At 29.1% G+C, this 13437-nt stretch overlaps 1 protein-coding gene and 2 long non-coding RNA genes across 3 annotated transcripts; all 3 read right to left on the bottom strand.

The window, feature by feature from the left end:
• Positions 1-476: 476 nt before the first annotated feature.
• On the bottom strand, positions 477-1232 carry LOC123005535. The gene is made up of 2 exons (XR_006412760.1): positions 627-1232; positions 477-580 (listed from the first exon to the last, which is right to left on the bottom strand). It is a non-coding gene; the product is annotated as an uncharacterized LOC123005535 (long non-coding RNA).
• A 656-nt stretch (positions 1233-1888) lies between these two features.
• On the bottom strand, positions 1889-2624 carry LOC123005501. The gene is made up of 2 exons (XR_006412756.1): positions 2183-2624; positions 1889-2129 (listed from the first exon to the last, which is right to left on the bottom strand). It is a non-coding gene; the product is annotated as an uncharacterized LOC123005501 (long non-coding RNA).
• An 8577-nt stretch (positions 2625-11201) lies between these two features.
• Positions 11202-13259, bottom strand: LOC123005107 (putative uncharacterized protein DDB_G0291812). The gene is made up of 5 exons (XM_044398722.1): positions 12977-13259; positions 12691-12925; positions 12575-12591; positions 12365-12516; positions 11202-12319 (listed from the first exon to the last, which is right to left on the bottom strand). The coding sequence occupies exon 5, from the start codon at positions 12023-12025 to the stop codon at positions 11249-11251; it is 777 nt and encodes a 258-aa protein (XP_044254657.1). The 5' UTR covers positions 12026-12319; positions 12365-12516; positions 12575-12591; positions 12691-12925; positions 12977-13259; the 3' UTR covers positions 11202-11248.
• Positions 13260-13437: the final 178 nt, after the last annotated feature.

Genomic DNA, 13437 nt, shown 5'->3' on the forward strand with positions numbered 1-13437 from the left:
TAATCTTGGTCGTAATCAAGTATGTCAACAGGAAGTACTTTATTATTCAAATAGGGTTGTACGTCTCTATAAAAATGTCTGCGAGAAATTTGATAAGTGTGACGATGGAATATTTCGATTTACATATAAAAATCACAAACAATCGTGCAAATTCAAAATTTAAATTAGCAACAATATGTCTCCGTTCCATAATTTATAAACTTGCGTCCTGTCTCTAGAGAAATGTGTTTTTTTATCTTTAGAAGGGATAAAATACTAACATTTGGCCGACATTAAAATTTTCCCGCTATAAATATTACAAACCCGCTGTAATCCTGAATTATGATGGAAATGTACCTTACGTACGTCCTTTTTGTCGTTTGTTCTGTTATTTAGTACAGGGATAATAGTTTCTTTTCTTGTCTTCCCTCGGGATTTTACGCTTGCTCTTCACCACAGGATTGCCACTCATTAAAATAACACAAAAAAGACATTCAGACATTACAAAGACACACTTTTATTTGAATTTGAGTACAAAATAGTAATTACAAAACTCTGCACTAATTTAATCATTTCAAAAAAGTGGAGAAAAGAACCAGATCTGCAACAAAAGCCATTACCAAATGAATACATAGACAAAGACTTACCTTAATCTTCGTAATCATCGTAAAAATAATCCACCTCTCTGCACACTCCAGGATAAACCAGAACTTGTCCAGGAGGACAAGCAGAAAATCGAGGCACATAAGCCACAGGCAGAGTCATCACCACTGTGAGGAAAAACAACAAAAAGAGAAATTTCATCATAGTGAACTCAATAAAATTGCAAAGAATATTAACGACTTTTCAGGGACTAATTATTTAAAAACTTCTTATCTGGTTGAAACAGGAACATAAAATCAATGCGGTTCGTGTTCCTGAATTAATGTAATAATTGAATTAAGTGCAAATTATAGAGCGTTAATCTCGTAAAACCGCTGTTTCCTAAACGGAAATAATTATCACTTGCAAGAAATTCATTTTTCGAAATTGTTAAAGACTAACGATTTGTCAACAATGCTAATGATGTTGTGTCAATGTATCGTTAAGAAGGTACGGCGGTAAACAATCCTCTTGTTGGAAAATTTTGTAATTACGACATTATCACAATCTTTAATAACAAACTGCAATGCACCAAATATTTAAAATTTTGACGGAAATTAAACCGCAAAGGTTAAATTATTTGAAGAACCTTGAATTCTTGATAAAGCTATGATAACTTCGTCATCTCCAATTTTAATTTAAAGTATTACGTGCTGTGAATCACTCCAAAAGTTCACAGCAATAAGAGCAACATTGTAATTAATTATCGCCAAATACTATTTTATAAATTTCCTCAAAATAAAAAACCTTTATCAACATTTTTAAATTTTAACCGATATTTTAAGGGTTCTATGGTACCATATCAACTTTTATTAATATAGAAGTAGATAAAATAGAAACAGAATAAAAAAATTATTTCGGAATTAGAGTAATAAAGATTAATAAGTTGTCTTTTTCAAACGACTAATTAACATTTAATTGCAATTAAGGATTTTATAAATTGATATGTAACTCCATTAATATCTGTCTGATTAGTATTTTGTTTTTAACTAGCTAGACAAAATAATAAAACACATACATAAAAAATGCGATTTAAAAGATGTAAAATAAAAAAGATTTAATTGATTTTTCCAGCTGGAAAGTTCTGTTTTATTTAAAAATTGTCACGGTAAATCTAAAGCGATTATGTTAAAAGGAAGCAATTTGCACTTGCTGGTCTGACAGGACTTGTCCGGTGCATATTAACACATAAAGCGTTTAATAAAATGCTTGTATTTTTCCATCATTGACTAAAATTAAAGCGTCTGGAAGATAGAAAAAAGACTGGTCCAATTAACAATTTATTTCTTATAAATTTTTACATTTATATTGACATACCAAAAAATATAACAAAAATAATACACTGCTTAAATTACCTACACTTTAAAGCTGACGACACACAAGTTATGTAATTAAACTTACATAACATAAAATAGAATAAATAAATTAATAAATAAAACGGAATACATGTTCAATTAGGTATATACAAAAGTGCTTCGAGCATTCCGCTACCGTTGTTAAATATCAATCTAAAAATCAAGATTTAATGAAAATTTTGAGTAGAAACAATTTAAAAACTTACCATTTTCGAAATATCTCTCTACACGTGCCGTTGACGTACTCGAAGCCGTACAAGCACAACGTGTCATTTGACGATTGGTTAATAGCTGAAATCGTCTTGATTTGTGTTGAATTGCTTTGTTGTTCCACTGGTACAGCGAGTAACAAACAAATATTGAACAAAATAAATATTGATAAAACAATGAAAAATCTATCCATATTTACAGCTTCACTTTAGCGTTCAAACAAAAGGAATAAGTTGTAGTGGTACATTCTCAATTAAATTGATAGTGAATTATCTTAAGGTCACAAGTTCAAAGCTACATCAATCTATCCGAAGTCAGTTCGTCTGATATTTGAAAAACGTGCAACATAACTTTTATAAGGCGAAAATGATTTGTCATTCCGTACCATATTCATTGATAAATTTTATTATTACTAAGAAAAGCAGACATATTGGAGGCGATGCCGTCATTATTATCAGTGATTTGTTGTTATTTATCACAAATTTCTACGCCTCTCTTTTAACAAAAATAAACTTAAAAAACTTCCATACAAATTCACTTTTATCAAATACAAAGCTGAATCCAGTAAATTCACCGATTGGTCTTTACAATAAAAATAGTTCAAATTCGAGAAACTTTATCATAGATTTAGCGTAAACTATTTCTCCTATTTGCATTATTCACGTATTGTTGGTAAATCAAATTTGCATCATATATTTTATTTATCTGTGTCTAATTGCGAAATATTGATAAAACTGTTGAAATTCTATCTTATGCAAAATTGTTATGGGTCGGTGGATAAAAAAGAGGACAGTGACATCGGCGTCATCATTAAATTTATACAATTTATATGTACCAACACAATAACAAAAACATTTACTTAAATTAACAAAAAAATTAAAATAAACGAAACCACTATTCCTAGAATTTGCAACTTGGATATTGAAAAAAAATATATAATAAAATATTATTGTCTTTATGTATTGAAATTTAATAGTTTGTATCACAAGGAAGGAAAGTGTATCTTTTCCTCCCGCAGGTGGAAGTTACTGTTCGAGACTTGTCGAGAGCAGTAACCATCCAGAAAGGAAAAGACACTTTTCTCCAGTGTAATTTATATAATTTTTCCTACGATCCAGCAAGAAAAACTTCAATTTCTGTTGATATCCCAGTTTTGTCATTAAATCTAGCAGCATGTTTTTCCGTTTCTTTGAGAGAGGTAAAATTTTGACCTCCCTGGGAGGTAATTGCCCACTTTCCTTTCTTTTAATATTAATTTCTATTTTTCTGAGCTGTATATTAATTATTTTTATATCCTTATATGGTTGTTTATGGTCAGGATCTTACACATATTTTTCTTATATGACTAAATTATTTTAAAATTACAACATTTACAAATAGTTTCAAAAGTGCAAATTTTACTTAAAACGGTCATTAGCGTAGGTATGTGACAAAATTTTAAACATTGGTTCATTTTAAAAAATGTATTTTGAAACCGGAAGTCCAAATTCCATGGTTATTGGAGATAACAAAAATAAGGACGCCCAAAATGAATGATACAATGTAAGTACAGTATAAACATTCATATCAAACTTAAATAGATAAGAAGCTGATTTAGAAATCGTACCACCTACTCTTTAATTCTGCAACCAAATATAGGAATATACAATATTAATTTTCGTTCAATAAAAGAAACAAAAAAACACTTGTAGAAACATTTTATTCTTCCCTGCAATCAGTGTGATACAAATTTATTTTATATGTGTCTTATTCGCGGATGATAAATATTCTTCTAATCTAATTATTCTTCTCCTTTGGTTACTGTAAAAAACAAACAGTATTAAAAAAGACACTTAAATTACAAATATGTAATAAACAATATGTGTCAACCACGACAACTTTAAAGTGTTTTTTGGAAATAATTTTAATAATTATTTTTCGATTTTTATATAACGGGTGTTTTTTAAATTTAGCGTCAAAGCTATGCATAAAAGTTTAATTGTGAACGAACTATCGTTGAAGGTTATTTATTAATTTGACATCTAACACGGATTACTATTAAAAGTAAAACAAATTTTTACAAAAAATTAAATGATAATTTGTTTGTAAAGCTTGATTTTAAAATCTGCATTTTTTATTATTTAACTGTTCATTTATTGATCCATACCTAATAACTTCCATTTGAAGTCTATTATAAAGGGGTCGGTAAGGTTTTTACAATTTATTTGACAGGATACTTTACTTGTTTTGCAGAATACCAGCTGTGTATTCATAAGCTACTTCACTTGATAATTTGTCATATTTAACATTAATTTTTTTTTTTTAATTTTAGGTGACTTATTTAAGTTTGATCAAATTTAGGCATGTTTTATCCGAAAATAAGTAGCAAACATCAAATTAACAATTCGTAAAATTGCATAATATTATGTGTTTTATAAAAAGATTATGACTAAATAAGTATCGTATTTAACAAATACCTTATAAACAGGTCGGCAATCTCCTGGAATGATTTGAACAGATTTTGGACCACAATTTGGTCTGATGCGTATTATATTCAAATTAACCATCATATCATAAAAAGAGAAATATTCATCAAAACTTATCCACTTACATGAAGTTTCACAAATCGACAATAAAACAAATATTGATAAACAACATAACCGAAAATACCTCATTTTATTTCTCGAAAATATTTCTCCCTTAATGAGATGATTCTTCTAAAATGTCTTATCTTTAACCTTAGAATATTATCATAATTTCATCTTTATATCTTTGTAATAATACTTAAATCCTTTATCTAATAATGAAGTTATGTTAAATAGTGAAATTCTCTGTACACATTTATCAGTTTATCACATTATTTTCGTAGATTCCAAAAAAAAATAAATAAAAATCAAACAAAACTCATTTACTCATTTATAAATAACACCCACCGATTTATTACAGTAAAGTAGTAAGGGCAAAAAATTTGTATACGTAAACTAGGTAAACATTTTTTTGGTTCCGGCGACGGTGGCATTGTTTGGTGGTTCAAAAATTTCGCCCCTTGTCCTTAAAGAATGATGAATTGAGTGTAACATAAATGTGGTTATTAAGTAATATATCTTCTTGTGCATCTGTGCATTATTTGGCTACTAAAGCAATAATTTTTCTTAATATTTAAAGATTTATACTATTAGCTGTCTTATTTTTTGTGTTATGAATTATTAAAAATAGGACGTTTTTGTCAAAAAAAAAACAATTTATTTCAAAAACTAAGCAAAATCGACAAATACCGTTTAATTAAAAAAAAAGTTTGTATTGTAATTTATTTTTATGAGACGCTGAAAAGTTAAAAATGATTTCACGCAATATACTAGATTAGTATATTGCCTGATCTTACAATTTCCTATACACATTTTTTTCAAAATTTAACACTTTTAAAGATTAATAATGAATTTTACCTCGCTAGGACACCTTGTATATTTTTACCAAAAAAAATAAGAGTACATAAAAACATCATATATTGATACAAATCAAACAGTTTTGAAATACAAATATTACCTTATAAATAGGTCTGCAGTCTCCTGGTATTATTTGTATAGTACCGGATTCACAATTTGCTCTAGGACGGATTACATTGGCATTCATAATTGTTTCGTAAAAGCTGAAGTATTCTTTGAAACTTTGCCATCCACCAAACGTTTTACAAACACACAATGTAATCAAAATAAATAAACAATTTAGTTTAAAAAACTTCATATTTTATTTTTTGCTACAATTTAGGCGGACAAACTATTGTATTTCTGATATAATGCATTCTTTGTTTCTCTATCATCCATTATGTAGTGTTCATAGGCGCCGAGTTTTCAAAGGCATTCTTTCAAACTGCATTATTTTTAAAGAAAATGCTTTTTACAGGTTTCTATGCATTATTTGTTATAATGTGACTATTTTACTGAAGACCTGACCTGCAAATATAAATATACAATCTAAGTTTATTTTTAATAAGGGTAGAAAAAAAAATAAAACCAGCTTTCAAAAAAGTTGTTTCGTATATTACATAATTTTAATGAAATTCGGAACTGCCACGCGATATTTAGGCGTAAAAAAAATGTGTCCCAAAGCATCCATGAAGTCGGCGCCTATGAACTACTAATATTTTATCTAAAATTATCATAAGTTATCTACCCTCAATTTCGACGTAAAGTAAATATTTGCAATAGGTAACTTAATTCTAGACTTAAGTGTAGGTAACAAAGTGTGTTATTTTGTTAGAAATGTGAAATATTGCTACAAAAATCATAAGAATCTATAATTATTGTAATTATTTATATAAAAACATCTTATAAAATACAATTATGATGTACATACAATGGCAAGCGTTTATTTTGTTATCACCGTGAAGAAAAAAATACAGTGTGTCCCCGGATAGGTGAAACGAATTTTGTAAAAGATAAAAAAAAGATTTAAATTTTTTGGAGTTCAGCCCTGCTTGACTAAAGATTAATTTTTAACATAATTTTAGTTTTAAAAAAATCAAGTATGGCTTGGAAATTTTTTATTTCTTGAACAGGGTTGAACCCCAAAAAATCAAAATTAAAGGAAAAAGTTTATCTTTTACAAGAGTCGTTTTACCTATCCGGGGACACACTGTATATTATTTCTCCCTCCACGGTTATTACATAAACCTGAAAGCTGAATTTCTCCATGGAGCTCTTAAAAACTACTTATTCTTAATGTTGATGTTTTTTCGCATGGCCTTTTCTAAAATTTCCGGAACTGAAAAAAAAAACAAATATTAGTTCAAATTATTCATAACAGATATAAGATACACAAAGGTGTTTCAAATCTCACCTCACTCAATATTTGTATACAACGACCTTTAATCCTTATATAGCCTTTTTGGCATTTAACGGAAAATCGTTCAAACATATTTTCATTTTTTTGCAACGGTAGTGCAAAAATAATGCCGAAAATAAGTAAGAAAATTACAGTTATAAGTTGTAGACGCATGATTAATACTAAGCTTAATGCCAAGTGTTTTATGTTATCATTTATCAGTTTATCATTTAAAGAAAATAACGAAATTCTCTTACCCCTCGAAAAACCTTTCGACATATTCTGCCAACACGTGCATAGCCATTCATACAGGGTGCTGTGATAATATTAGCAAGATCAGGCGTATCGTCAGAAAAATTTTTTTTGGCAAACAAATATTCCTCAAAATGTATCCACTCATTACCTGCTTCCGAAAAAACAAAAACGAAGAAACATAGGAAAGCAAAAACAAGTACTTTAGAGCGAGACATTGTGAAGATAAATAACTAAGGGCGATAAAGCAACATCTACGTTTATTATTATCTTTGTACTTCTTCTGATAAAAATAAACTTGACACAAAAATGTGATGTCTTTTAGTAGTTATTACCTTAATAAATTGGACGACAGTCTCCAGCTATAATCTGAATTGTATTAGGGCCACAGTTTGATCTAGCTCGGATTATGTTGGCAGTATCCGTTTTGTCGTTTTTGAGAAATTCAGTAAACGGTAACCACTCACAAAATATGTCACAAATACACAACATAAAAAACAAAAAAAATTTAAAGGTGCGGGTCATAGTTTCTCATTTCACGAAAGAAAAATAAGCAATGATGTTCTTATCTACAATACGAGATTATTTATTTTACCTGTAAGTATATACCTATCTCAAAACACATTCCTACACTTATTTGAAGGCAAATAATTTGAGATAATTTAAATAAAAAAAATTTGGCTTTGAGAAAGATTACTTTAGTAACAAATGATTCAACAAAATCCAGTTTGTCAAACTTTTTTATGCAATTTCTGTAATTTGCGGTAAATTCCTCTAATAAAATAAATTCTCACAAAAAAAAAACCGAAGCCAGGATCAAGTTTTCTTCCCAGACCGCCTCTTGAAAATCATTTCAAGTACCTAATTGTACATTTAATTTTCATTTAAATAAAAATTGGAAATTTGACAAATTATTTGACATTGCCTACCGACCAAGGTGTAAAATACAACCGTCTAGGCCATAAATGGTCAAGGTGTATATGTTACCAGTATACTAAAAAATATTTAATATATGAGGTTATGTATGTATCCTGTATAGAAAATGGAGAATAAGCTCTTCATTACACTAAGAAAACGTTCCAACAAACACTCCTTCTCAACCATTCTTACCAGTATAGAGAAGTAAAGAGATGAGAATTATTTTGTTTATTACTTTATTTTTTTGTAATCGGCGATATTTAAACACAAACCAGACCGGTGATTTATGACTAAATGGTATAATTTGCCAACAAAAGAATCATTTACTGGTAGCCGACCACTTTGAAGTTTCTTATTGTTGTAAATCTTAGAATCTTACCCCAATTACAGTTTCCCATTGTTACCTAAATTTACGATGGCACAAGTAGCAGGTCATAAATAAAAATAATTTTCAAAGTCAAAATGAAAAATTGCATTCAAAATCTAATTGGTATTTTTTTTGATTTCGTAAACAATTACAGGAAGTGAATCTGCGTAGGTTAGTATAAAAATTAGAATTTAACTTTTTGAGAGAAAATTACTTTTTATTTTTTTGGCTTTGTTTGTGAATGATAAATTACCAAAAAATTAGGGAATGTACCTTACTAATGCCCAGGTAAGTGTAAAAAAAATTAGCAATTTTATTTAATTAGAAGTGGGGATTTCTTTTCTTCGCGTTACCGATGCTCCACCCGGTATACCTAACCGAAATAATAAAAAATTTGTTGTAGTGAAAATAAGAACATAATGATTTGTTGCAATCTCATATTTTCAAAGTTTGTGACTTTGGGATACTTTCACTTCACTTTTTGTGTTAATATTAAGCAAAACTAATTATTTATGGTGTTGTATCTCCAATTATGGCCGAAGATCTTTGTAAAAAGTAATTTTTTCGTCTTTTTTTTTATCTCACTTAATTAATTCTTTCAGAATGCAGCTGATGATCGCACCCGTAAAAAGCGACGCCACACTATAATCAAAGATAAAGAACCCGAATTTATTAATTAATTAAATTGCGTTTAATTCAAAATCTAATTGGTATTTTTTTTCTGATTTCGTATAAAAATTATAGTTTAACTTTTTGGAAGAAAATTACTTTTTATTTTTTTTTTGGCTTTGTTTAATTACCAAAAAATTATGGAATGTATCTTATCAATGGTGAGTGTAAAAAATTTCAACAATTTTATTTAATTATTAGTGGAGGTTTCTTTTCTGTACGTATCCGATGCCCCACTTGGTATATACAATTGTAAGACATACCAAGCTTATTTTACAACAATTAATAAAAATACGGCAAATAGATTTTTTAGATATATTTTTCAGAGGTGTCTTAGAAGATTTCCTACACCATACCAGAGTTATGTTATATTTTAGATACTTGCACCCTGTATATTTTAGAAATTTGGTAAACGCGAATCAGTCACATAATATAAGAAATAAATAAATACCAAAAAAAAATAATACATAAACGTGCAAACCTATCGGCTTTGGAGGCCATAAACATCCAATAATGCCCTATTATGTATATACTTTTTTTTTACATATCATGCTTTGAAATTTAGTAGAGTGAAAACTAAAGTAGAAGGAATTTTTCATATAGAAAATATAGATGCTTCTTATTTATGATTTTCTAAATAATTCTTTTAGGTGAGTTAACACTTTCTTAAAAAGTTAAAAAAAGCAAAAAAAAAACCTCCTTGCTGTAAGAACTTTTTTGTATCTACTGGAAGCTTTCTCAATATCTTTTGTTACTAAAATTGTGTATTTCTGGCAGTCACACTTTATTATAGTATTTTAAAATATTAGTAACAATAAAACACAAATAACTTAAAATTGCATTTTGTGTGTTTTTTTAATCATTTAACTTTGCGTGAAATGGATATTATTTTTAAAGTCAATAGAAATAACTGCATAAGATCAGTTCACAAATCTAAAACAATTTTCAAAAAGTAGTTTTCACGGAGTTCCTGAGTTATTTTACCTATGCCAAAGCCAATACTTACATCACCATTCATCATCGTCATCTGTAACAGCTTTGACACATTTACCGTTGATTCTAACATGACCAAATTTGCAACGAGATTTGATAATGTTTCTTAGATTCGCATTGGGGCTGCTAGATTCGGCATCAGGACCAAAAACTTTGATAACCCACGTTTGATAATCCTCATTTTTATCAGTTACACCATCTACATTCTTAAAAGATTTGACACACTTATCGCGAATTCTAACGTAACCAGGTTTACAACGAACTCGAATGAGATTTTTAATAACCGGATTTATGCTAGAGTCATCGTGATCAAGAACCTTTTTGATAAACGCATCATGGTATTTCCCATCCGCGTCACTCAATACACAAGTGATCGAAATCGCAATCAAGAGAAATAGACAAACTTTTGACATTTTACCGGTACTTTAACTTGTGAGAGTTCTGACGACAAGTAGCTTTTATTATTGTTGAAAGATTTGATAACATTGTTTGCATTGTCTCAATGAAATTACAGTTTTATTGCAATTTATGAAAACACAAAATTTCCGTCGCAAAATGCGCAGGTTTAAAAAGGATCTATTTTCCTTTATTATATTATTTTTTGATTTTAAAAACACTTCCAAAAAACTTGAAATAAGCAAGAAACGTCTGAATCAAAAATTTCATTTTACAATTAATAAATTTCAAAAGTTTTAATTCTTACGTTGATTCTGTAGTAGACAATGCATGAACCACCACATCTGGAATGGTCACTTTCAGCTTAAATGGTTCGACGCATTCCCCATTGTGAGTTAATAATTTTCCCACTGGACAAGAACTTGAAGTATCGATTATAGTTCTTCCTTGTATTTTACATTCTGTACCAAATAACAAAAATACTGATATAAAAACTATCACAATTTTCATTTTGAATACACGATGAACTAATTTGATTTCAACAAAATTGCACTTACATTTAATGTTTATTTGAGATAAATAAAGGTCGTGAGAGATCATCAAAGAAATTTAAGATTGTATAAATATAAAACGTTTTTATTAAACTTGCAAACATTACAGGACATTTCTAAGAAAACCAGTTTTTGACAGGTGCCACATCCTCATTTTCCTCGGTGGTACTTGGATCAATGGTTGTCGTTTCTTGTACATAAGTTACTTCTGTTTCTTCTTTGGTTGTTGTAGTTACTTCGTTATTTTGGTTTACGTTAATAGGTTCTCCATTTAAGAAATCAAGTCTGATTGGTGTATTGTTTGAGGAAGGATCAAGACTTCTGTTTATTGTTGTTCTTATAGGTTTAGTTTCCACAACAGAGTTACTAGTCGCAGCACCTTGGCTCACTGTGTAGTTACTATGAGATGATGTTGTCGCTTTTGGTAGTTTGGGAATTTTTTTCATAAACTTTTCAAATTCGTCGTCGTCGATTATCTCTGTAGGAACATTGGCATATGGATCTCGTTGATTAGATTGTTGAAAGTTATTTAAATTCAGATACAATCTTCCATAAGGGTTTGTCGGATATAAATTTGAGTTTGAATTACTGTTAACTGTCTTGTAATTGTTATTATTGTAAGCGTAGGGTAAGTTATAACTGTTGTATGATCGTTGATAACACGGAAAATATTGACAATTGTTAACCGGTTGAACACTACCACAAGATGACCTACATGGCGAAGGTTGATAAGAATAAGGGTTACTTCTTACATTAGTGTATCCATAATTTCCATAATAGGGATATTGATATGAATAGTATGGATATTGACAAGAGCCACAAACAATCAGACTAATAAAACTTATCAAAATTTTGACACTCATTTCTTCTCGTCTACTTACATTTACTTTCATATAGGAACTGAAACTTTCAACAATGATTATCTAATTAAGTGACCTCAGTAGCCTGTCTAAACATTATTACACAATATATCCTATCAGAGAATAGTTACAAGATAAAAAATGTTAAATGAGTACAAGAAAAGACTAGAAGAATAACGAACAAGACACGAGTCAAAGTTCAAACTATTAAATAGTGCACAACAATCTGGACTGATCAACATTACCAAACATATCTACACTTCCTGTTAACTAACTTAAAAGGTGCCTGACAAGGTATCCGAATTAAAGACTTTTCCTTCAAAATAACTGCAAAAGACTTTATAATTTTCGTCAAATGTGTTCGCCAATTACCATTAATGGTGGTCGTTTCAGCTTCTTCTTTCATCTTTTTGAATTCATCTGAGTATAAAATCTCATCGTGGTCACAACTGACAAAACTCGAAAATAATATAAGACCCACGTAAATTGTTACCAGTCTCATAAATACACTCATGTTTTTTCATCTTAAAATACAATAAAGCAATACACATCAAATTATTTATCAAAGATTTATTGACTTACCGAAAATTTTTGAAGACCTGAAAGAAATAAGTACTTTTAATTTTGAAGCCCATTTAAAATCAAGATAAAATGTAACAAGAGTTTTGACTTTTTAACCGACACATTAAATCACTTACAGAAAAATATAACTCAAGTCGGAATATACAGACAAAAACAACTGCTATCGAACTTCTGGAAAAAGATCACCGAGAATAATGATAACAACTTAAATTTAGATTTTATTATATTGTGGGTTGCTTTTACAATTTATAAGACATGATTACTTAAATTATTTCAAAATTGAAAAAATAAATTAACTGTGTTTTAAAAATAAATGCAAGGTTCATGATGCTGTGGAGGTTGGAGACTGGTCTGTAAATAACAGTATTTTATTATTATAAAGTTTGTTATTCGTATAATTACCACTGCAATCATCGTTGGAGACAGCACCTCCACTGTTGTTGTTATCGCTATTATAACACGAAGTGTCCTGATTTGGAAGCAAAATTCCAGTGACTTTATCCACAAGACATACAACTCCTTTTCCTAAATCGGCTACATCATCAATTACTCCATTTATGATGTCGGCAATAATGGGCTTTGATTCTACTACACTTGTTTGAAAAGTACTAAGAAAAGCAAGCAAAAATACCAAAGAAATCTTCATTATTACTCTTCACTATTTTACTGACTAGATTTTCATAAAAAAATGCGCTTTTATATAGTGAAAAGGATTAGAGAGATTAACATATTTTTTTCAAATTTGAATACACAATTCTCAAGTAAAACGAGTGTTTTGCTTAAAACAAAACATGTTTTCGAAAAAAAATGTTGTCATTAAGATTAATAATAAAATAAATAAAATAAAAACAAACGTAGTAATT

Source organism: Tribolium madens, unplaced genomic scaffold (genome assembly GCF_015345945.1).
Source record: "Tribolium madens isolate multiple individuals breed KSU strain unplaced genomic scaffold, Tmad_KSU_1.1 Scaffold_20;HRSCAF=117;Tcas5.2_LG4, whole genome shotgun sequence".
Classification (NCBI taxonomy): domain Eukaryota; kingdom Metazoa; phylum Arthropoda; class Insecta; order Coleoptera; family Tenebrionidae; genus Tribolium; species Tribolium madens.